Consider the following 24,337-nt stretch of genomic DNA (forward strand, 5'->3'; position numbering starts at 1 on the left):
TCCGGTTTTGGTCTGATGGGTGCTACGGTCCGGCGCCTCCCATCTTCATACGATGCTGTCCTCTTCTTTCCTGTCGTGGCTCCGGCACAGGCGCACTGCTCAGCCCTGTTTAGGGCAGAGCAGAATACTGCAGTGTGCAGGCGCCGAACCTCTCCTGGAGCCTGCGCACTACAGGACTCTGCTCTACCCTCAACAGGGCTGAGCAGTGCGCCGGAGCCACGACAGGAAGGAAAGAAGAGGACGTCACCGTTAGAAGATGGGAGGCACCGCCGAGGTGAGTATGATCTAACTCTTTTTTTTCTTATCTTTCAGGTTACATTACAGAATGCTGTAGATAAGCCCCTGATGTCGGTGCCGTCAGCTCATATTCGAAAAAAGGGGTGACAGATTCCCTTTAAAATTAACTTTGTTCATGGGAAAACCCATGGAAGGAAAAAATAAAAAACCTTAAAAGCCCTAGTACAATGAAACTAACACGCATAAAAAGCAGAATGAACGCTGTTTAATAGAGCATATAGGTCATAGGAACCAAGTAAAGTGATACCTTGATATCAGAAATCCAATATCTTGCTTCCAGAAAAATCAACTTTTTTCTTATATGTAAATAAGCTGTTAAGATCTATGGGCCGTACTCTGATCCAGATGCTGTGGATACATATGTGCTATGTAGATTGGAGGAGGGAGGAGCTAGAGAGAAACACCTCCCCATCTACATAGAACCTTATCAGTAACACCTGCCATCTCTTATCTCAGTAACGGGGACGTCTGTCTTCAATGAATACAGATTTTACCTAAGAATTGAGAATTTTGATAATGATTGATCGATTTTGACAGAGAAAGAAACAAACTTTTCTAATAAAATATATTGCAAAGTTGCTTATTTTCATGAGTACTATTGATCTATGAAATAAAAATTAAAGCAACAGTTATGTTTTAAATAATATATATCAGAACTAGTGATGATCGCGTCTTATCCGAGCATGCTCTGGTGTTTTCCGAGCATCTGGTAGTGCTTGTATATTATGTTCCAGTCCCTGCAGCTGCATGATTTGCGACTGTTAGACAGTAACAACACTTGGGGATTCAATATAATTGAATTAAAAAAATAACTATAATTACAATTTTTCATGTAGAGGCCAAGTGCTTCCAGTGTCTCCATGTTCTGTCTGACTTTTAACTCCCCCATTTAACACTTTGTTATTACTTTATCGGACAGATATCTAGGCACTGACTTTGTGCTGCGCTTTATACAATTTAATAAAGGAAATGTGGTAAATTTAATGTAGATACAGAATTGGGTTGACCAGAAGATAAATGGAAACCGCAATGCTGGTGCGTTCCTGCAGATTGTTTTTAATAAGCGTGTTACTTAGTTCATCAGCCTACCTCAGTAATGCTGTGAATCTGGCTCTGCCAGACAAATTTGTTAATGCCTTTTTTCCCCTCCCCCCCGTTTCGGGGAACATTGATTCCCCGCAGACATATCTCTATTAAACCTCTAGAAAGTCACAACTTCCAAATTAGATTAAGTAGCGAGCACGGTACTAGAGAAATCAAAGAAAATTGAGTGTATTATTGAATTCATGCCACATTGTCTGCAGAAGAGAGATGCTTTGTATGGCTGCAACGTTTGTCCTTACTCTACTAACAGAGATGTGGTCGCAGCCATGTAATATCATTTTCTAAAACGCATTAGATCGTCTGCTCGTCCTGCTGAAGGGAACTCTGAGATCTGCACTGTTTTATCTTATTGGAGTATAGAAAGGCAGCATTTTATCCTTGAGAATGTAGAACAATGTTCTAGGTTTTCTGTAATTATAGTTGGCCCCCAAGAAAATACCAAATGTCTACTGGAGCTGGCTCTGGAGAATACTTTAAATCTCACATTTCCAGTCCGGCACGCTCCCTGGATACTACAAGGCTGTTTCCCACGTGCCCTCGTAGTAATGCACTCCCCACCAGCATTCACCTGAGCCATATCAGTGAGCATAATGGCTATCCTCTATCTCCGCCACAAGCTGGGCACAGGTATGCTATTTTTCTTGTTTCTGTTGTCAGATTACCCAAAGCCTGGGCTTTTTCCCTGTCCCTATCGATAGGATCCACCTATCGATCCCTGCTCCCCAGATTACTTCTGATGGGGAAGATGCCAGGGCCACGTACCTTGCTGAACTTCTGAAATCTGCCCCCTCCCCCACATAGGGAATTGGCGACTAATAGTGTATGAATTTTCCCCATCTAGACAAATAAGGAAGGACGTAAGGGAAAAATGAAAATGCCAAACACAGAGAGGGGAATGGCTAATACTGCAAAGCTGAGATCGTCCAAACTGGGAAGCTATAGAGATTCCAAGGTGAACCGTTTAACCCCTGTACTGCTAATTGAAACCTGCACTGTTTCATATGATGGGGTAGTGCTTCTAATCAGTGCAGGAGTACGTGAAAGCAGACGCTGCCGTCTTCTGGCCTCTCTCTCGGTGTAAACTCGTGACACAATTGAAATGGTGTGCTCATGCCATTTGGTCATTCTCCTTTTTCTTTTTGTACATTATCCTTTCATTATTTATTGAGATCATACCCGATTTGATCACTCCTCATCATCTTGACTCTGCGAATATTGGTTCGGTGCTGTTTATGTACGTCTCATGTTCTGTACTCCCCTATATTTCCTGCTATTTGAGAGTCGCCATGCCCTGTGCATTCACCTGTATACTGCTATCTAGCATCCCAACAAACCCCAACAGGGTTCTCTCTACCCTAGGCAAATTCCGCCAACCCATTCTCCACTCCCTGCTCTTCTTACCTCCCTTTTTATGTTGCTATCTAATATATAAAGCTCAATGTGTGTGTATGTGTGTATGTCCGGGATTGGCATCCGCACTGTCGCAGCTACAGCCACAAAATTTTGCACAGTCACAAGTCTGGACCCCGAGAACGTCATAGGCTATGTTGTGAGGCAAAATTTTAACCCCGCGCGTTCCAATTCACCAAACAATTTTGCTCCTATCTACATAATGGGGGAAAAGTGAAAGGAAAATTGTTGGAGGCAAATTGACAGCTGCCAGATGTGAACAAGGGGGACGGAAAGAATGAGAGCGATGGAGCCAAAGAGTATATACCGTACAGTTGCTAAGGTGGGGCCCTGACATGGGATACTCACCACACACGGGGATATGAACACACACGCAAAATGCGCCACACACTACCACGTGCTTCAACACATATATCAGCACACATTTCACCACACATACACCAACCTCGCCACATAAAAGTCGAAACACAAAAGTCGCCACTCAAAACTCGCCACGTTGTGTCCCAGAGCTGTTTAAAAGATGAAAAATGAGCTGTGATTGGTTGCTATCAGCAACAGTTTTCTTTTGTAGACAGTTGTGGTAACTGAGGCCTATTATTCTTATCATTTCTATGGTGTTATCGTCCTTCTGTAAAGCTGGAAATAACACAATTTATTACTGTGCCGACAAAGACCACCCTCTGACACAGACTGCAGGGGGAGCCCAGTATCACACAGGATAGGATTAGATACACGGCTCAGCAGACTGTATCACACAGGATAGGATTAGATACACGGCTCAGCAGTCAGAATCACACAGGATAGGATTAGATACACGGCTCAGCAGACAGTATCACACAGGATAGGATTAGATACACGGCTCAGCAGTCAGTATCACACAGGATAGGATTAGATACACGGCTCAGCAGTCAGTATCACACAGGATAGGATTAGATACACAGCTCAGCAGTCAGTATCACACAAGATAGGATTAGATACGCAGCTCAGCAGACAATAACACAGAATAGGATTAGATACACAGCTCAGCAGTCAGTATCACACAGGATAGGATTAGATACACAACTCAGCAGTCAGTGTCACACAGGATAGGAATAGATTCACAGCTCAGCAGAAAGTATCACACAGGATAGGATTAGATATGCAGCTCAGCACACAGTATCACACAGAATAGTATTAGATACACGGCTCAGCAGACAGTATCACACAGAATAGGATTGGATACACGGCTCAGCAGACAGTATCAGGATAGGATTAGATGCACAGCTCAGCAGTCAATATCACACAGGATACGATTAGATACGCAGCTCAGCAGACAATAACACAGAATAGGATTAGATACACAGCTCAGCAGTCAGTATCACACAGGATAGGATTAGATAGACAGCTCAGCAGTCAGCATTACACAGGATAGGATTAGATACACAACTCAGCAGTCAGTATCACACAGGATAGGAATAGATTCACAGCTCAGCAGACAGTATCACACAGGATAGGATTAGATATGCAGCTCAGCACACAGTATCACACAGAATAGTGTTAGATACACAGCTCAGCAGACAGTATCACACAGAATAGGATTGGATACACGGCTCAGCAGACAGTATCACAGGATAGGATTAGATACACGGTTTTTATGTGCAATATAATCATTATAATTTGTTATAACTAACCACAGATGGTTACTATGCCCGGGCAACACCGGGCTCTTCAGCTAGTTAATGTTATAAATATCAAGGTTGGCCTGTAAGTTTGGCAAGATGTTTACTTTTGGCCCACTGTGTATTTGAGTTTTGCGTCCCTGCTCTACAGCTATGTTCCTGCTACAGATAGTGTCCATTTGTTTTGGCTTATGAAATGGTCACAACTGACTGTAAAGGCAGCATTAGTTACCGTACAGTAGATTTCTTTCTTTCCAATTACCCTAAAGTCAGTGAGGCGATATGGCCATATAGATATCTTAGGAGGGTTGCTCCTACTGACAGATTCCCTTTTAGTCAACTTAAAACTAATTTCACCTGCCAAGCGAGTGTCCACCGGTTGATGAGCAGCCTGTTTACACTGCCCAACTATTAGGAGCCGATCATTCCTAGGAACGCTCACTCAGTAATCAGCCGGTGTAAATCCAGCTATCCGTTTTGACCAGGTTTTTTTCCTCTCATTGCCTCACTGTGTGAAGAATTTAGCAATGCTCAGTTACACATACAACAATAACTGTTTTGAGAAATGTTTTTCTAGCAGTGTGAATTAACCCTTCTAGTACATGCGAAGAACACACTATTAATTTGTCTTCTTGTATGTGACTGTTCTAACACATCCTTGTCTTTTTTTTCTCAGGAACATCCACAGCCGCGCAGCCCAAGGACATGGGAATGCAGGGATTCATGCACTATCGGTGTCGGTGGCAAAGGAGCGCCATCTAGCAGTCGCTACTGCTCTCTGGAGAAATTTCTTCCCCTTCTTGAAAAGTTTAAGACTTTCCCAAACCCCTCCCTCCCAGCTGGCTGACACAGCAGCAGGTCTGTGCCCTTGTCTTCTATCTGCTTGCTACTTTCCTTGCTGATCGCAATATTGTAAAGGTTTAGATGTCGTTATACTCGCACGCTAATATATACTCATTGGGTACCGTAGTTCAGGCTAGAAGTTCTATAATCTACCTTTTGCTTACCAGGATACACGCTTCTCGCTTTGGACATGCCCAGCAGTGCCCCACCTGACCTGCAGCCCCAGCCGTTCGTGTCAATGATGCAGCTTTTTGGCTGGGATGATATGGTCACACCGCAAATGGTGTCCCGTTATCTGAGCCATTTGGTTCCAAACAGGTAGGCTATTGTTCTTGTACCAATTTATAGGGGTTGAGAGGGATTTTAATGCAATGAGTCACAAGTTTGTTTAAAATAAAAAGCAGTGATGCTTCCATGTACAGCACAGGACAGCTGAGGCCAGTGATGGCTGCAGCGGTCACATGGATGTACATCATGTCATCTGTCATCACTACAGACAAGTAAATAAAGACCAGAAGTGGCTTGACCAGTTTGAATATTCTTTATTTTAATCCCATTCTTACTTTAAACCTTTTTTTGACACAATCTTGTGGATATTTCTGAGTGATCAGAGGGGTTTACCCAACATTGGAGGATCTTGCTGATCACTGGGGAGTCCAACTATTGGGACGTGCAGTGATCTTGTGAATAGGGCAGAGGTGCACAGGTTCAATCTCTGCTTTAATCAATGTCTTTGGGACAACAGGAAAAAGGTGAGCACAGTGCTTGGCTATTTTTGTCAGTCTCATTGACAATGAATGGCGTGAAGGCCAAACATATGCAGTCCTATTCTTTCAATCTACCATCATATAGATGGGGGTTAGCTTTCAATTTTGGTAACCCCCTTAAACTACTATAGTTTGGAGTGTTTATAGTATACTTTTATTTTAATACATTATTTTTCTTAAGTAATGAAGTGACTTTTTATGACATTTTACTTTCCAGTACATTGATAGAAGCCTTTACTGGTATTGGATATTCCTCTTATCAAGCCTTGTCAGTTCGAGCTTGGATTCGATGTGTATTGCAGATGTATATTGACCTGCCAGTGGGTGCTATAATTAAAACAGGAACTGAACCAAGTATGTTGTTTTATTGTTTTTTTTTTGTTTTTTAATCCTTCCACAACAGTGAAAATTTATGCTTAAATAAACTTCGTATATAAAAACTGTGCTGACACAAAGACCCGTATTCATCAAAACTGTCATAATTTGCTCCAAACCTTTTAGTATACTCACTTCAGCTCAGCCACTGCATACTTAGGTCACAATGTAAAGAGAACTTGTCAGACCGCAAGCAGCATGAATTGGAGCCTTGTTGCACAGTTGCGGTCAGGTATGTTGTACTCTGAAATGCTTGAGCGTTTCAGAAAAACATAGGGCCTGATTAATCAAAACTGGTGTAGAGCACACTCACTGGAGTGCGAGTCACCAAATTCATTAAGGGGTGAACACCACATAATGACTCAGAACATACACTGCATAAAAAATGCTACGCCAGTCAGGAACGTACAAAGCTCCAGCACTTTTGATGATTTGGATGAGCGGGTATGGCCTGTCTTATCCTGCCTGGTTTCTCCCCAGTGCCGCCCAACTTTTATGTAGCATTACATTAAAACACCACAGCAGCGTTTTTTTTGTTTTTTTTATATTAATATTCTTTGCATCTAATATACTTACCAGCCGCCGTCTTCATATATCGTCACCTCTCTGGTCGTCTTCTGCAGGATCGCTCCAGTGTTAGCTGGGCGATCTGGAAGTCACAACTCAATGCAAGTCTGACATCCAGAACAAGACTCTCATAGCCTTACACTGAGAGATGACCGTGACTGTTACCTCTGACCTCCAGTCACTCAAAAGTTGCGGTCACAAGATGGCAGCTTAAGACTGGAGCAGTGCCGGGAACAGCTGAAGACTGCAGCTGGTAAGTATTATACTAGGGTCAGGGAACCTACATTCGTGATACCCCTCTGCGGGTGAAATAATAAAAAAAAAAAGCTGAAGCAGTGCTTTCATAAAAATATTATTTTTCTTAATGACAAACGTTTAGCCCATGCCCCCTATTTCGTAAGCTTTAAGTATTGGTGTAGGTGCTATAAAAGTGTTTTAAACAACATAAATTATTGATTAATTTGGTACACATATTTACCAAAAGGAAGTGTTACAAGTTTGGTGCAAGTGATAAATGTCCCTCAAAGTGTCAGTTTTTCCCATGACAAATTTAAAAGGATAATATGTCATTTTTCTGTCTGCTTGAAGTAAATAAACTTTCATATTTTCCAAATTGATATTGAACAGTAAACCTAAATTTGATATATGTAGTATTACAGTTGTGTGAAAAAGTGTTCGCCCCCTTCCTGATTTCTTATTTTTTTTACATGTTTCTAACACTTAAATTTTTGATCACCAAACAATTTTAAATGTTAGACATTGAGAACACAAGTCAACACAAAATGCAGTTTTTTAAATGAAGGTCTTTATTATTAAGGGAAAAGAAATTCAAACCTACAGGGCCTGTGTGAAAAAGTGATTGCCCCATAAATCTAATAACTGGTTGGGCCACCTTTAGCAGCAACAACTGCAATAAAGCATTTGTACTAACTGGCAATGAGTCTTTTACAACGATCTGTCCCACTCATCCTTGCAGAATTATTGTAATTCCGCTATATTAGAGGGTTTCCGAGCACAAACCGCCTTTTTAAGGACATGTCACAGCATCTAAATCAGATTAAGGTCAAGTCTTTGACTCGGCCACTCCAAAGTCTTAATTTTGTTTTCTTAAGCCATTCAGAGGTGGGCCTGCTGGTGTATTTTGCATGATTGTCCTGGTGCATAACCCAAGTGCGCTTCAGCTTGAGGTCACAACAGATGGCTGGACATTCTCCTTCAGGATTTTTTGTTGCACAGCAGAATTCATGGTTCCATATACCACAGCAAAACTTCCAGGTCCTGAAGCCGCAAAACAGCCCCAGACCATCACACTACCACCACATTTTAGTGTTGGTATGATGTACTTGTACTTACACCTTTCAGAAAGTTCAACTTTTGTCTGGTCAGTCCAGAGTATTCTCCCAAAATTCTTGGGGGTAATCAAGATGTTTACTGGCAAAAAAACGAGGGGAGCCTTTATGTTCGTATTGCTCAGCAGTGGTTTTCATCTTGGAACTCTGCCATGCAGGCCATTTTTGTCTAGTTTCTTTCTTATGGTAAAGTCATGAACACTGACCTTAACTGAGGCAAGTGAGGCCTGCAGTTCTTTGGATGTTCTTGTGAGGTCTTTTGTGACCTCTTGGATGGGTCGTTGCTGCACGAGTTTCAAAGCTTTAGAAATGACTTTATAACCTTTTCCAGGCTGATGGACCTCAATACCGTATATACTCGTGTATAAGCCGACCCCCCCTAATTTTGCCACAAAAAACTGGGAAAACTTATTGACTCGCGTATAAGCCTAGGGTTAAATGGTGGTCCAAGAAGATGCTCCATAGATAAAAAAAACCCCATATGCTGCTGCACAAGGGTTAATGCTGGCCCAAGAAGATGCTCCATAAATACCCCCCATAATATGCTGCTGCACAAGGGTTAATGCTGCCAAATAAATACCCCCCATATGCTGCTGCACAAGGGTTAATGCCTCCCCATAAATACCCCCCATATGCTGCTGCACAAGGGTTAATGCTGCCCCATAAATACCCCCCATATGCTGCTGCACAAGGGTTAATGCTGCCCCATAAATACCCCCCATATGCTGCTGCACAAGGGTTAATGCTGCCCCATAAATACCCCCCATATGCTGCTGCACAAGGGTTAATGCTGCCCCATAAATACCCCCCATATGCTGCTGCACAAGGGTTAATGCTGCCCCATAAATACCCCCCATATGCTGCTGCACAAGGGTTAATGCTGCCCCATAAATACCCCCCATATGCTGCTGCACAAGGGTTAATGCTGCCCCATAAATACCCCCCATATGCTGCTGCACAAGGGTTAATGCTGCCCCATAAATACCCCCCATATGCTGCTGCACAAGGGTTAATGCTGCCCCATAAATACCCCCCATATGCTGCTGCACAAGGGTTAATGCTGCCCCATAAATACCCCCCATATGCTGCTGCACAAGGGTTAATGCTGCCCCATAAATACCCCCCATATGCTGCTGCTGCAATAAAAAAAAAATTACATACTCACCTCTCCATCGCTGGGGGGCCAGGTGCCAGTGTCCTGAGCCCCCGGCGATATTTATCTGTCCCTGTTCCATTGCCATCCACCGCTCTGTCTCCCGCCTCTCTGCAGTGACAGCAGAGGGCGCACACTGACTACGTCATCGCGCCCTCTGCCGTCAAAGCAGGAGGACCCGGAGACACAGCGGTGCAGGGCTTGGAATGGGGACATGTGAATATTACTCTGCCCTCATCATACCTCTCCTGGCACTTCTCTGCAGTCCCTGCTTCTCCTCTGCCGTCTGCTTCCTGCATTCAGATGGTCACGTGGTAGCGCTCATTAAATATGCGCATATTCATGAGTTTAATGAGCGGTACCACGTGACCGCTGAATGCAGACGGCAGAGGAAGAAGCAGAGGCTGCAGAGAAGTGCCAGGAGAGGTAAGTATGATCTCTGACACACCCGCTCCCCCTCCCCCGCCCATCCCCGGTATATGACTCGCGTATAAGCCGAGAGGGGGACTTCCAGCCCCCAAAAATGGGCTGAAAATCTCGGCTTATACACGAGTGTATACGGTACTTTGTTATTCCACAATTTCTTTTAATCATGTTTAGCTTACAGGTCCTATGCAAGTGATTTCTTGATTGAGAACAGATGTGGCCGTAATCATGCCTGGGAGTGGCTAGGAAATTTTAACTGCTTCCCAAAGATGTGATAAACATTAGTTCATTTATGTTTTGTTTTTTTTGGAGGGGGGGACAACAGGAACCTGTAGGTTTTTTTATTTTTCCATTAATAATAAAGACCTTCATTTAAAAACTGCATTCTGTGTTTCCTTGTGTTATCTTTACCTGATATCTCAATTTGTTTGGTGATATGAAACATTTAAATGTGACCAACATGCAAAAGAATTGGAAATTGGGAAGGGGCAAACATTTTTTCACATAACTGTCTGTGTATGTGTGTGTGTGTGTATATATGTATATCTGTTTTATATATAATATGATCTCAGGCGTCGTGACACACGCTTATGAAAAATTGTCTACTTAAGTCAGGGATGAGTAACCTTTTTTTCTGCCACGGGCCTCTTGGATATTTACACCATCCTTTGTGTGTCGTGTAAATTGCACGTCATCTCTGCCAACAAAGTACATCTTATTGCTGGCACAGGTGTGAGAACGTAATATCTCATTACATCCTCAGCATTCAGAAGTGAACACAAAATGGGCGTGCTCACAGTGCAAGTAGAAGTTAATGGGCCGGCGGCCCAAGCACTGCCGTCCCCAGGAATCTGCACATGGGCTGGATAAAAGGTCATCGAGGGCCTTAAATGGCCAGTGGACCTGAGGTTCCCCAACGCTGACTTAAGTAATTACATTTTTGATAGAATTTACATGATTGTCAGTGAATATCAGCCATATTTTTGTTCTTACCAGCTTCACTACTGGCAGAGCATCTTGTGGAACTCACCAGATTGGTGTTCAAGCTCCCAGAAATAGAAATCATACTAAGTAAAGCACAAATAGATCAAAGAAGTTACAAACAAGACCCAAAGCAGGCACTACTTCAGTTCATCAAGGTAATGAATATTCTATTAATGAAACATTTCTACATGAATTTCTAAGTATTTTCTGCAAATAATAAAATTAACAGTTTTCCATTGCTGAGAAGCTAGATCATAGATTTTGTGCAACAACCAATTTGGTGACCTTGTGGCATCCAACAGAGCAGAAATACAATGGCTTTCGAAAGTATTCCTTCAGTTTGGCTTTTAAGTTTCTTGTTACATTACAACCTCTGTTTCAAGATTTTTGTAATCAGATTTGTGTGTGATACATCAGCACTAAATAGTCTTAAGTAAGTGAAAAATATAGGCATAAATTAAATTTATGGGGTCAAATAGCTATAAAAATTGGTACGTGCATATGTATTCACCCCTTTTGCTATGAAGCCTCTAAAAAATTTCTGGTACAAGCAATTACCTTCATCAGTAACATACTTAATGAAAGGAAGTCCACCTGTGTGCAATTTCACATGGCCTGTCAGTATATACATACCTTTTCTAAAAGACCACAGAGGCTGCAACACCATTAAGCAAGAGGCACCATAACCAAACAACGCCATAAAGACCAAGGAGATGTCCAAACATGTCAGGGACAAAGCTGTTGAGACATACTAGTCAGGGTTGGGTTATTTAATTAAACAAAAGAAACGAAAAATATTCCAATCTCTGATTCTCCGGAGCACCATCAAATCTTTCATCATCAAATGGAAAGAATCTAGCACCACAACAAACCTTCCAAGAGAGGGCAACCCACTAAAACACTCAGCCTAGGCAAGGAGGGCATTAATTTGAGAGCACAGAGACCAAAAGTAACCCTTAAGGAGGTGCAGATTTCCCATGCAGAGACTGTAGTATCTGTCCATACGACCACAATAAGCCGTACACTCCGCAAATGTATGGAGGAAGGTGCTATGATCAGATGAGAACAAAATTGAACTTTTTGCCCACCAAGGTAAACGCTATGTCTGGCACCAAACCAACACCGCTCTTCACCCCAAAAACACCATCCCCACCGTGATGCATGGTGGTGCCAGCATCATTCTGTGGGGTTTTTCGGTTGCATGGGCAGTGAAAATTGTCTGAGTCGAGGGGAAGATGGATGCTGCGAAATACAGAGAGGTTCTTGAGCAAAACCTGTTTGTCAATGATTGGAGGCTGGAACTGAGGTTCACCTTCCAATAAGACAATGACCCAAGACTGCTAAAGCAAGACTCGAGTGGTTTAAGGGAAAGGTGTAAATCTTTTGGAGTGGCTTAGCCAAAGCCCAGACCTTAATCCAATTGAGAATCTATGGTCAGACTTGAAGATTGCTGTTCACTAGTGATGAGCGAACGTGAACGGGTAAGGTGTTATACGAGCATGCTCGTGTGCTAATCTGGTGTCTGTGGCTGCATGTCTCGCAGTTGTTAGACAGCCGCAACACATGCAGGAATTGCCTAACAAAGAGACAATGCCTGCATGTTGTTGCGGCTGTTTGAACATCTGCGAGACATGCAGCTGTGGAGACTAACGTATTTTTTGCGCACGCCAAAGACACTCAGCACACAAGAATGCTTTTATAACACTGCGCATGTTCTCTCACCAATACAGTTCATCAGAGGAAACCATCTAACTCTTTAAGGTAGAGCGGCTCAAGTCTCCGACCTTACTATGCTCCTGTTAAACCCTGATCTGTGCCCTCCCCCACCCCATAAGGCATGCGATAGAAATGTAAGGTAAACAAAGACGCAAAGAAAAAACATGGATAACTAAAGACACCTATCATACAAAAGCACTAACCAACATTTGGGAGAAGGATGGGCACATGGAGGAATAATACATGGGCCCTTGGCCAATAAACACACGTGTACTACAGAAAACTACGAAAACAACTCTACTCCAACCACTTAGCTTTAGCACATAGCACAGGAAGACGAATCTTTCACTGGCATGGACAAGAAGGTCTGACCAGTTTTTATAGGAAGAGGCAATGACCAGCTCAGAAGCAGCTGAAATGGATCTACGTGTTTCTGAACAGCATAGAAAGGGTTGTTGACCTCTACAGCACCAGAGGAAACTAATTCCATTTAAAAAAGTACTCACTTTAGGGGGGTGAATAGTTTTGTACCCAGAGGTTTTCAGTTATCTTGTCTTATTTGTTGGTTGCTTAACAATAAAAAGAAAACAAATGTTTATAGTTGTAGGCATGTTCTTTGCATGAACTGATGCAAACACTCCCAAAAAAATGTGAAATCCCTGTTTGTGAGGTAGCAAAACACAAAAATGCCAAGGAGAGTGAATTGTTTCACAAGCCACTGTATGACAGCATCCCAGTAGGTAAAAAAAAATATAGCTGGATTTTTATTTTTTTTTTAAAGTTACAAATTTATATGGCCAATTGTTTAGCGGCTGAAATAAGTATTGAACACGTCACCAATTTTCTAAAGGTGCTATTGACATGAAATTCTCATCAGATATCTGTAACAATCCATCCAAACCACACAGGCAAAGAAATCAAACCATAGATATCCATAGCTTAATTTATGTGTAATAATGAGAAATGCGCAAGAAAAACATATTGAACACATCAAGAAAGAAGGGCAAAAAGCCATGAAAAATCAGGAGACTAACTGAAATCTATAAATTTTTAGAAAGCAACCCTGCCGCTTAGTGAAAAATATTAGTTGGTTTAACTGATGGCCTGTAAAAAGATGTCTCATTAGCAAGTTGCCAAACAAGAAACCTCTCATGATGGGTAAGACCAGTGAGCTGTCTCAATACTTTCGCAATCTTATTGTTGAAAAACCTACTGATGGCATTGGTCACAGAAGATTTATAAATTACTGAAGGTTACAGTGAGCACTGATGGGGCCATATTTCAGAGCTGGAAAGAACTTAATTTCCTCATAAATCGGCCACAACCAGGTGCATCCCGCAGGATTTCAGACAGGTGCATCCCGCAGGATTTCAGACAGCGGAGTGAAAAGAATTATCAGAAGAAGAGTTGTTCAAGAGCCAAGCACCAGCTGTGGAGAGCTACAGAAAGACCTGGAATCAGCATCTACAATTGTTTCAAAGAAAACAAGAATGAATGCACTCCACCTCTATGGCCTGTATGCACGCAAGACACCATTGCTAAACAACAAGAATGTTAAGGCGTGTTTAACGTTTATTCAACACCATTTTGATAAGCCTGTGAAATACTGGGAGAATATATTCTGGTCAGATAAGACCAAAATTGAACTCTTTGGATGCCATAACACGCACCATTTTTGGAGGCCAAAAGGAATTGCATATCGCTGGCGAGATCGCTGTGGCGTCACAAAATCGGCGATCTCGCTGTGTGTGACGGGGCCTTAAATCTACTGTTACTTGTCATGTTTTTCTAATAACCTACAGGTTGTCTTTTGAAGACTGTGATATTTTTCACAATGTTCTATTTTTTCAGTTATGTAAAATGGCTGCTGAAAAAAGGATATGAAACTCTGCATTTTTTTGAGTTTATGTTTAAACGTTTTTGTTTTATTTTTGTTTTCTTTTTGTCAGGCAACTGGTACAACATATGGTGGTTTACACACCCTGTCAGAAAAGTCTGCTATGGTGTCAAAATGCCAGGAATATATTGGAGATATACTAAAGTATGTAAAGCCATACTTAACAAAGAAAGGCCCTGTTGAAGGCCTGCAGATTACTTACCGGACTATAGGTGAGTGCGACTACTGGGTTAATCGTATTGAAGTCTGTTACTGTTAATGTTCCTTTCACTGAAACATCAAGCTAAACTTTGAGTATTCACACATACCTTATAGAAGATAAAATCCTAGAGAGCTCAGAGATTCCAAATGGGTTTCTACATTAGAATAGGCAGAAAATCGTCAGTTATTTTGGTTCCAAAACCAGAGCATTGCACCCACTGAAAGGCCTGTGTGGTTATATGGTCAGAAAACCACTTCTAGTGGAAGGCTGCTCCTCACACATGTTCGGTTACTCCCATCAGGCCCGGACTGGCCATCTGGCAAATGCTACGTTAACAGAATCCGTGTTCTCAAGACACCCATACTGTTGAGAGTTGTGACGAAGCACAAAGTCGTCACTTACCCCAGTAGGCCACGGGTATCATTAAAAATATTGGTCTTGTAGTAAATCTTGCTTTCCTCCATCCAGGGTAATATTAGAACAGTATGTCCATGCTCAACTTTCCTCCCTCCTTGACATCCTGCAATCTGGCTTCCGCACCCACCACTCCACTGAAACTGCCCTGACCAAAATTACTAATGACTTAAGGTACTGTCACACTAAGCGATATCGCTAGCAATATCGCTATAACTTGTGACATTATAGCGATATTGCTAGCGATATCGCTGTGTCTGATACTTACCTACAACCCGCTCCCCCGCTGGTTATCGCTGATCGCGCGAGAACAGGCTGGACTGGCGGCGCTTCCTGCTGTGACGACGAGCGACGCGTGAAGCCGGGCGGGAGGACGCAGGATCGCCTGGTGTGACAGGTAAGTAGCGACCCCCATCCCCAGCGATGTCGCTAGTGAGATCTGCCTGTGTGGCAGCTCACTAGCGACCACTTAGCGATGTACCAGCGATCCTGACCGCGTCATATCGCTGGTCGGGATCGCTGGTACATCGCTAAGTGTGACAGTACCTTTACTCACAGCCAAAGCTGACAGACAGTTCTCCATCCTCCTCCTTCTTGACCTGTCCTCTGACACAGTTGACCACTGCCTACTTCTACAGATTCTTTCTTCCCTTGGCATAAAAGACCTCGCCCTGTCCTGGATTTCCTCATACCTTTCTGACCGCACATTCAGCGTTTCCCACTCCCACACTACCTCCTCATCCCGCCCCCTCTCTGTTGGAGTCCCCCAAGGCTCTGTCCTGGGGCCCCTACTTTTTTCCATCTATACTCTTGGCCTAGGACAACTCATAAAGTCCCATGGCTTCCAGTACCGCCTGTATGCAGATGACACTCGGCTCTACCTCTCTGGCCCAGATGTCACCTCTCTGCTGTCCAGAGTCCCAGAGTGTCTATCAGCCATATCCTCCTTTTTCACCTCTCGCTTCCTAAAACTCAACGTAGACAAAACTGAACTCATTATCTTTCCTCCATCTCACGTTTCTTCCTTACCCGATCTATCTATTATGGTAAATGGCATCAAGCTCTCTCCCGCACCTGAAATCCGCTGCCTTGGAGTAACTCTCGACCCTGCCCTGTCCTTCAAACCGCACGTCCAATCTCTTGCCACCTCCTGTCGCCTCCAACTCAAAAATATTTCCAGAATCCGTCCCTTCCTCAGTCCTCAATCTACTAAAACTCTTGTACATGCCCTCATCATCTCCCGCCTTGACTACTGCAACACCCTCCTCTGTGGCCTCCCTGCTAACTCTTGCACCACTCCAGTCTGTTCTCAATTCTGCTGCCCGACTAATCCACGTCTCTCCTCGCTACTCCCCTGTCAGTCCCCTCTGCAAATCCCTCCATTGGCTCCCAATTCCCCAACGAATCCAATTCAAACTACTAACACTGACCTACAAAGCCATCCACAACCTTTCCCCTCCCTATATCTCTGAACTATTCTCCCAATATCTTCCCTCACGTAATCTTCGATCCTCCCAAGACCTCCTACTCTCCTCCACACTTACTCGTTCCTCACACAACCGCCTCCAAGATTTCTCCCGAATATCCCCTATCCTCTGGAATTCCATGCCTCAACACGTCCGATTATCCACCACCCTTGGATCCTTCAAACGGAACCTGAAAACCCATCTTTTCAGGAAAGCTTACAGACTGCAATAACCATTCTGCCGCCTCACCACCGCCTGAGCTGCCGCCTCATCACCACCAGAGCTGCTGCACCCCCGACCTTCTGTCTCTTCCCCGCTATCCCGTAGAATGTAAGTCCGCAAGGACAGGGTCCTCTCCCATCTGTACCAGTTTGTCATTGTAAATTTGTTGTGGAAACTTGTTTACTGTTAACGATATCGATAACTTTGTATGTAACCCCCCTTCTCATGTACAGCACCATGGAATTAATGGCGCTATATAAATAAATATAAATAAATAATAATATTCAACGGTGCTTGAGGACAGTGACAGCATGGGCCCAAATGATTTCAAATTCCAGGGCTGAATTTCAGTCCCAGTCTGTTCCTAACTTCAATCATCAGGTCGTCTCCAGCCTGAAACTGTAGCTGAATTCGCTTCTTGAAGCATTCCCTTCTGCTCTAACACTAAGATAATAGGGGGATAGGGAGAGCTTCCTGGAGCTGGAGCTCTGACTGATTTGGATCTTTTTTTTGCAGAGCACTCAGTTAAAAGACTTTTTGCTCAGCTTACATGTTTCATCCTTGGTTCTTAAACGACAGCCAAACAGCTACATGCAAGCAAATCGGCAGTACTTTAATGGCCTTTTTAAATCGACTGACTGCACAGCTATGGACACATGATCGCTATTACGATCCTTTTGTGTTCATAGAATATAAATGTTCTTGGCAGCATGTCATTCTTAAACAGGACAATGTGATGTTGAGAACAATTATTTTTAATCCGGCTCAAAAATAACCCCAACTGACGAAGCCGCATTCTTTTCTCCATTTTCTGCCTACCTAAAAGCAGCATTACAGACACTCTGCTGCAGCAAAATGTTGAACATTTTTAATGCAAACTTTTTTAGAAAATTGTTTAAGTTTTGCATTTAAGACGCAAATGAACAAAAGAAAAAAAATTGTGCAAAAATGTATTAAGTCTTTAATTCCGTGTCACATTAGTCTCCAGATGGAGATGAGGGCCAAACCTGTATGTATGGTTAGTTTTACATGGTTGTCCTACAGAAAAGGCAATGGATGGTCAGTCTATGGACCCTTATATATCTGAATCTGAGAGCAAATGTTCATGCATACAGTCACCTTTCTGACAATAAGTACCTGTATAATTACTGCATATTCCCTGGACTTGTGTCCTTGTCAGTCACCGTTAATGCCTTTCAATTGACAGGTCGCTTTGGCTTCCTATTAGGTTCACATGCTAAGAGGGAATGCAAAGTAACAACCAACCCTCTCGGGGAGTGCCAGGAGCATGGCCAACCCTCTTGGGGAGTGCCAGGAGCATGACCAACCCTCTCGGGGAGTGCCAGGAGCATGGCCAGCTCCCTCGGGGAGTGCCAGGAGCATGGCCAGCTCCCTCATGGAGTGCCAGGAGCATGGCCAACCCTCTCGGGGAGTGCCAGGAGCATGGCCAACCCTCTCGGGGAGTGCCAGGAGCATGGCCAACCCTCTCGGGGGAGTGCCAGGAGCATGGCCAGCTCCCTCGGGGAGTCCCAGGAGCATGGCCAGCCCTCTCGGGGAGTCTCAGGAGCATGGCCAGCCCTCTCGGGGAGTCCCAGGAGCATGGCCAGCCCTCTCGGGGAGACCCAGGAGCATGGCCAGCCCTCTCGGGGAGACCCAGGAGCATGGCCAGCCCTCTCGGGGAGACCCAGGAGCATGGCTAGCCCTCTCGGGGAGTCCCAGGAGCATGGCCAACCCTCTCGGGGAGTCCCAGGAGCATGGCCAGCCCTCTCGGGGAGTGCCAGGAGCATGGCTAGCCCTTGTGGGGAGTGCCAGGAACATGGCCAGTCCTCGCAGGGAGTGCCATATACTGCTTTATCGTAATAGCACCTACATACAGTTCCTATAACCATACCTGCACAGCCTAGACCAAATATAGAACTTTTTTTTACCTTAATTTCCTTCAATTTTCAAAAATTTGCAAATAATCTTTTTTTTTTTTTTGTCTTATCTGATCTTGGCTTGCTGGTATCTATTATGAGTAGATCACACTATGAAGTGTCTTACGAAGGAATTTGAAAGTAAAGAATATATATATTTTTTATAATAAATTTAGAAATGTGTGTTCCAATAACTAGAAGCCAAGTCAATTGATAAAACAAGAAAAGTAATGCTGAGAACCTGAAAGAGCTGCCAGGCTTCATCTTTTGCCTGTTCCAATATCCTCTGATTTACTCCCGGTGCCACACTTGCCGTCATATAAAGTATGTTTGAACTATAAAATAAGGCTGTGATTGGCACCTGCGGGCATGCCAAGAGAGGCAATTGTGTGCTGCTATTTTATCTTGTTTCTTGTCTGCTTTCCAGGATATCTTGTACGGTACTGGGCATTGCTTCTGGCCACTTCCAAAGCACAGCAGCTCCTCTTCCGCATCATTGATTACCTGCTTTTACCACATGCCTTGTTCCAGCAAGATAAGGGTTTGCTGCCAGCCATGCTGTCTGCTATACGGGAGACCCTCCCTCTCTTTCTACAGGTGTAAATTTCATTATGTATTTTTCTTTAAAAACTGGTGACCAGGAAAGAGCAGAAAATGCTTTATAAGCTTCAAAAAAAAGTCTGTAACGATGACATATGCGGTTCTTTAACATTCCCTTCTGTCTATGGATTTTTCCATCCTCAACTTCCCTTAAGAAAATTTCCTTGTATAGTCGACACAATAGTTTTATTCCAAAATTGCTTTTTAAGCTGGAATCGCACATACAGGATTTAATGCCAAAATCAAGAGTGAATCTGAAGGGTAAGAAACGTAGAAATCGGGCACGGAGACCTTCTCTAGAGCAAAATTCCTGTGTTTTGGCTGAAGAAAAAAATGAATCAAAAACTGCATGTGTGCGCCTGTCTTTGTATTAGAGGTAGCTCCAACTGAGCAGTACAGGAACGTTGTGATATAAATTCAGATTGTGTACCACAAAGTCTGTAGTGGGATGCTTGTTTTAAAATGACATGTTGCTGATTGCCAATGGTACCTTACTGGCTCTCCCAATGAAAACTGTGTGCTAAGCACTAAAGATCTTCATTTATTCCTCCAGCTTTCAATAATAGAGATGCAGCCCCATAGCTTCATTCACCAGTCGGGACATAGTGAGCAGCAGTTGTAACCATGCCCCAGCGCTGAACGACAGCCGGCACCTTACTTTTCGATACAGCTTGTTGCCCAGGACGACCAACCAATGCTGCTTTCTAGCTGGAAAGCACTGACTTAAACTGACTAGGATTTAGGAGGTAACCGTTGGCTCCACTGATCCTACCCAGCTTCAAAATAGTGTTTTAAAAGCTCACAGGAGGAAAAAAAAAAGGTTGTAAGCACTTTCTATGTTATACTGTCTAGCAGCAGTGATTGGTCTCCAAGGCAAATGAGCTGTGTACAAAAGAAAAGTGTCAATATCTCAAGAACATCACAAAACAATCACTGACCTTAGGGAGACCAGTCAAAGAAAACACTGCGGCAGCCGGCAAAGGCGCTCAATCAGTGAAATCCTAGGTGCAATGCTCCCTGGGAAATACGAATATGCAAATAAAGTCCGTGGAGCCTCATTTAAGAGTCTCAAACACGGGACTAGCCAGATCTTCCTCCAGGGAAGCCAGAATCCTACTCCACACTGATGAGGGGCAACACCCCGAAACAGCTGTCTGTGGATGGATACCTGGCCTTGGTGTATCCCTTTTCATATCTGTAAACTCGTAAAGAGCTGGATATTGACTTAAAGGGCCACTTAATATGGTGGTTTCAGAAAGGAGCCACTCCTTGGCTGGGTTTTTCCCTGGAGGAAGATCTGGCTAGTCCCGTGTTTGAGACTCTTAAATGAGGCTCCACGGACTTTATTTGAAAATCTCAAGAACGGCTGAGAATGTTAAGAAAATTGTTTGGAGTTGCAATAGCCATTTTATGAATATGGGAAAAACCTCTTAAGATTGCGGATTTGAGATTTAAAGGGGCTTGGCTTGCCATTACGTATCACACCCACTATTCAGATCATAAGTGACTAATATTTGCTGTTTACACCACTACAGAGACAATGGTGACTAAGCACGCACACTGCTCATTAGGTGGGCGCACACCATGCTATACCCTGTGAATTTCCGCTAGCACTGTAGTAAGCAAGTAAATATCAGTGCTTTGTGTTAGTTTTAAAGAGTATGTCCACTGCTAGGACAACCTATTCTTATACTAAATGTTCGGCCCCGATAAAATAATAAATCCCATACTCCCCTCCCATGCTGACGACGTTCCTGCGGTGTCTGCACTCCCTCTCTCCGGAGTTGTGTTGCCGTGATGTGATGCCTGCTCTCAATCAACGCTGGCGTCACTTTCTCCACTTTTGGACAAATAAAACACGAAGCGGAAGCCAGGGCTACAGCTGAACTCAGACTGCCGCTTCATGTTCAGTTTGTCCAAGGGTGGAGACATTGACACCATCGCTGATTGGGTGCCGAGCATCACATGTCATTCCACCGCATCATAGCCTCGGGACTGCGAGTTTCGACACAGCTGGAATTGTCAAGGACAACATCTGCAAAGAGTTTGTATGTCCTTTTCGTGGGTTTCCTCCGGGTTCTCCGGTTTCCTCCCACACTCCAAAGACATACTGATAGGGAATTTAGATTGAGAGCCCCATCGGGGACAGTGCCAATAATTTCTGTAAAGCACCGTGGCGCTATATAAATGAGTAAAATAAATAAATAATTGAGTCCGCACAGGAGGGGAGTATAGGTTTTATTTTATTGAAGCTGAACTTTTAGTTTATGAAGGGGTTGTCCTCGTAGTGGACAACCCCTTTAAGTGTCTAAATTGCAAATATCATTTCTTTTTTGCAATCTATACAGTGGATGTAAACTGTAATAGGGATCCCTTTATCAGATTTGTAACAGAAATTCCAACTAGAGTATGCCTCCTAATTGAGGAATATAATAAATCTGCATTGCTGGTGAAGTTTAGAAATAGAAGACTCTTAACATATTTAATGTTTTTCATTTTAGGGTTTGTCCATCATATCTCGTCAGTCCCAAGCTGCTTATGTAAAACAGCAGTTAAAAACGACTATTCAACAATATTTTGGAAGGTTTCTTCCCAATGCACCTTCTGTATCAGGAAGTCACCCGATGCTGCTAGCTCTGTGCGATTCTGTTCTGAGCCCGCATACAACTAACCTTAGAAGGACTGTTATGGAAGTCATACGGTGAGCATAGATGGAATGGTCAGGTTCACTGGGGTTTATCTATCGTTATTAATATAAGTCATTTGGTCTAATTGTATTTGTAACATGGTGATCAGCATGAACAACATATATATGATGTGACACCTACTTTTTGGATAGGGACCAGAGATGAGTAATGATTAGTGAACGGGCTCGTAAAAGGCCAACGGAGTGTCTTTGGCGTGCTCGAGTAATATGTTTGAGTCACCACGGCTGCTAGACATCCGCAACACATGCGGGGATTGCCTACTTGTTAGGTAATCCCTGCATGTGTTGCAGCTGTCTAGCAGCCACAAGGATTCGAACGTATTATTCAAGCACAACCGAGATACTTGGATAACACCTTATCTGAGCAAGTTCGTTCACCATAAATAGGGACCATTAAAAAGAGACGGTAATTCATCCAAATTGTGATTGTGCTTTGTTGGGGGGTTACAGCCCACATCTGCTTCTCCCTTGATGGATATATACTGAGCCAGCATTCTGGTTTTGGATATTTTAAATGAAATTTAACATATCTGCCCTCCAGAATTGTCTGTTTTAGTAATTAATTTTATCTCCAATAATATGACCTTTTTTTTTTTTTTTTTTTTAGAACTCTGCATTTTCTGGTTCCTCTAGGACCCCTCATAAACATTTATGGCAATATAAACTTCTGGGTGTTACCACTTGGGGGGGGGGGGTGTCTGTACATAGTCTGATATTGTCCAATCAGTGCTGACATTGTTCCCTGTTATCAAGGGAAATGGTAACACCCAGTTGTCAATGTATTCATAAATATGCAGGGAGAATTAGAGGAGCCATACAATTCAGAGTTCTAAAAAAATGATCCAGAGTTTGTTGTTTTTTGAAAAATATATTTTTACAATGACGAATATGTCAGGAGTGATGACAGATCAAACATTAAATGTTATTTCATATTATAATAAAAAATATACATTATCAAATTACTCCCTAAAACTTGCTCGCACTTATGTCTTTTCTCTTGGGGTCTCTTTGTTTTAGGGATGGCTACTTGCAGTTCAAAGGTCATGCACCACCTCCTCGTTTAGCCACTATTCTGTCATTCATAGTGGATGTGTTCCAGAGAACCAAGACAATTGATGCTGCAGATGCTGATTCTCTTCTGCCATCGATTCTAAAGTGTTTGATACTGGTCAATGAGCCGCAGGGTAAGCTAAATATAAATTTGAAAGACACTGTGGCCTTCTATTAAGTCAGCATGATTTCTACCAAAACTATTTCTTTGCATATGTAGTTGAATTTATATGCAACTGATGCTGTAGATTTAAAGCCTGTGTCACTCCAACTCTATTCCCACTCCTCACATCTTCTTGCTTCACTAACAGTCTCTATACTGTGACTTCAGGTTATTAGGGTTTCAGAATATTTCAAATTTATAGTCTGCAACCTGTATGTTAATGCAGGCCTCAAACGGAGATTACAGTTACTGTGTTTTTACACACAGACCTGAAACGTCTATGGTGATTCTAAGTATAGACACTTGTGCTGTATATACACAATGCCTGTAGACCTTTTTTATATATCCCTCTTGCAGTGGTTTCGCCACCATTATCAGTTTTGTTGTTTTTTTTTGTCAATTCTTGGATGCTCTAGATCAAAACAACTTTACAGTGTGCTGTTTGGTCCACTTAATAGGGAGTTTGTCATAAGTCATTACTCTCATGTCCTGACTCTGCACTGAAGCATTATAACAAAACACTGCCAAGTACCCTCGATGATACTGCACCTCCTATACATAGAACAATTCTGCACAGACAGCGACAACCCTGGCAAACGCTGCAAACACGTTTCCTACAGTGGTGCTCCAGGTGCGCCGAATGTCTGTGGAGAAAATCTAATCTATCCGAAGATTTCATCCATTATATCCGGGGGGCACTGCTAGACCTAATATTAACCAACAGGCCTGACCGCATATCAAATATAAGGGTTGAGTTGAGTGATCACAAAATAATAAGTTATCAGGTGTCCTTTAATAAGATGTGTATTAGAGGGGTTACAAGGACACTAAATTTCAGGAAGGCAAATTTCCAACGGATGAGAGACCATCTTGGTGCAATTAACTGGGACGATAATCTGAGACATAAAAATACACAAAGAACATGGGGGATGTATATTAGCATCCTGAATAGGACCTGTGCACAATATATGCCGTATGGGAATAAACATGTTAGAAATAGGAGGAGCCCACTATGGTTAAATAGAGCTGTAAGGGGAGCAATAAGTGACAA

General features: G+C 43.0%; 1 protein-coding gene across 1 annotated transcript in view; it reads left to right on the forward strand.

Moving 5' to 3' along the window:
• Positions 1-24,337, forward strand: part of MMS22L (MMS22 like, DNA repair protein) — a 147,817-nt gene that overhangs the window by 106,685 nt on the left and 16,795 nt on the right. Inside the window, exons 14-21 of the mRNA XM_073589524.1 lie at positions 5,146-5,327; positions 5,480-5,630; positions 6,297-6,433; positions 10,946-11,088; positions 14,599-14,758; positions 19,194-19,363; positions 21,868-22,067; positions 23,091-23,257. Coding sequence (XP_073445625.1) covers positions 5,146-5,327; positions 5,480-5,630; positions 6,297-6,433; positions 10,946-11,088; positions 14,599-14,758; positions 19,194-19,363; positions 21,868-22,067; positions 23,091-23,257 — 1,310 coding nt within the window. The remainder of the gene's footprint in view (positions 1-5,145; positions 5,328-5,479; positions 5,631-6,296; positions 6,434-10,945; positions 11,089-14,598; positions 14,759-19,193; positions 19,364-21,867; positions 22,068-23,090; positions 23,258-24,337) is intronic.

The sequence above is a fragment of the Dendrobates tinctorius genome, unplaced genomic scaffold, assembly GCF_039654945.1.
Source record: "Dendrobates tinctorius isolate UK_male_01 unplaced genomic scaffold, ASM3965494v1 ptg000111l, whole genome shotgun sequence".
NCBI lineage: Eukaryota > Metazoa > Chordata > Amphibia > Anura > Dendrobatidae > Dendrobates > Dendrobates tinctorius.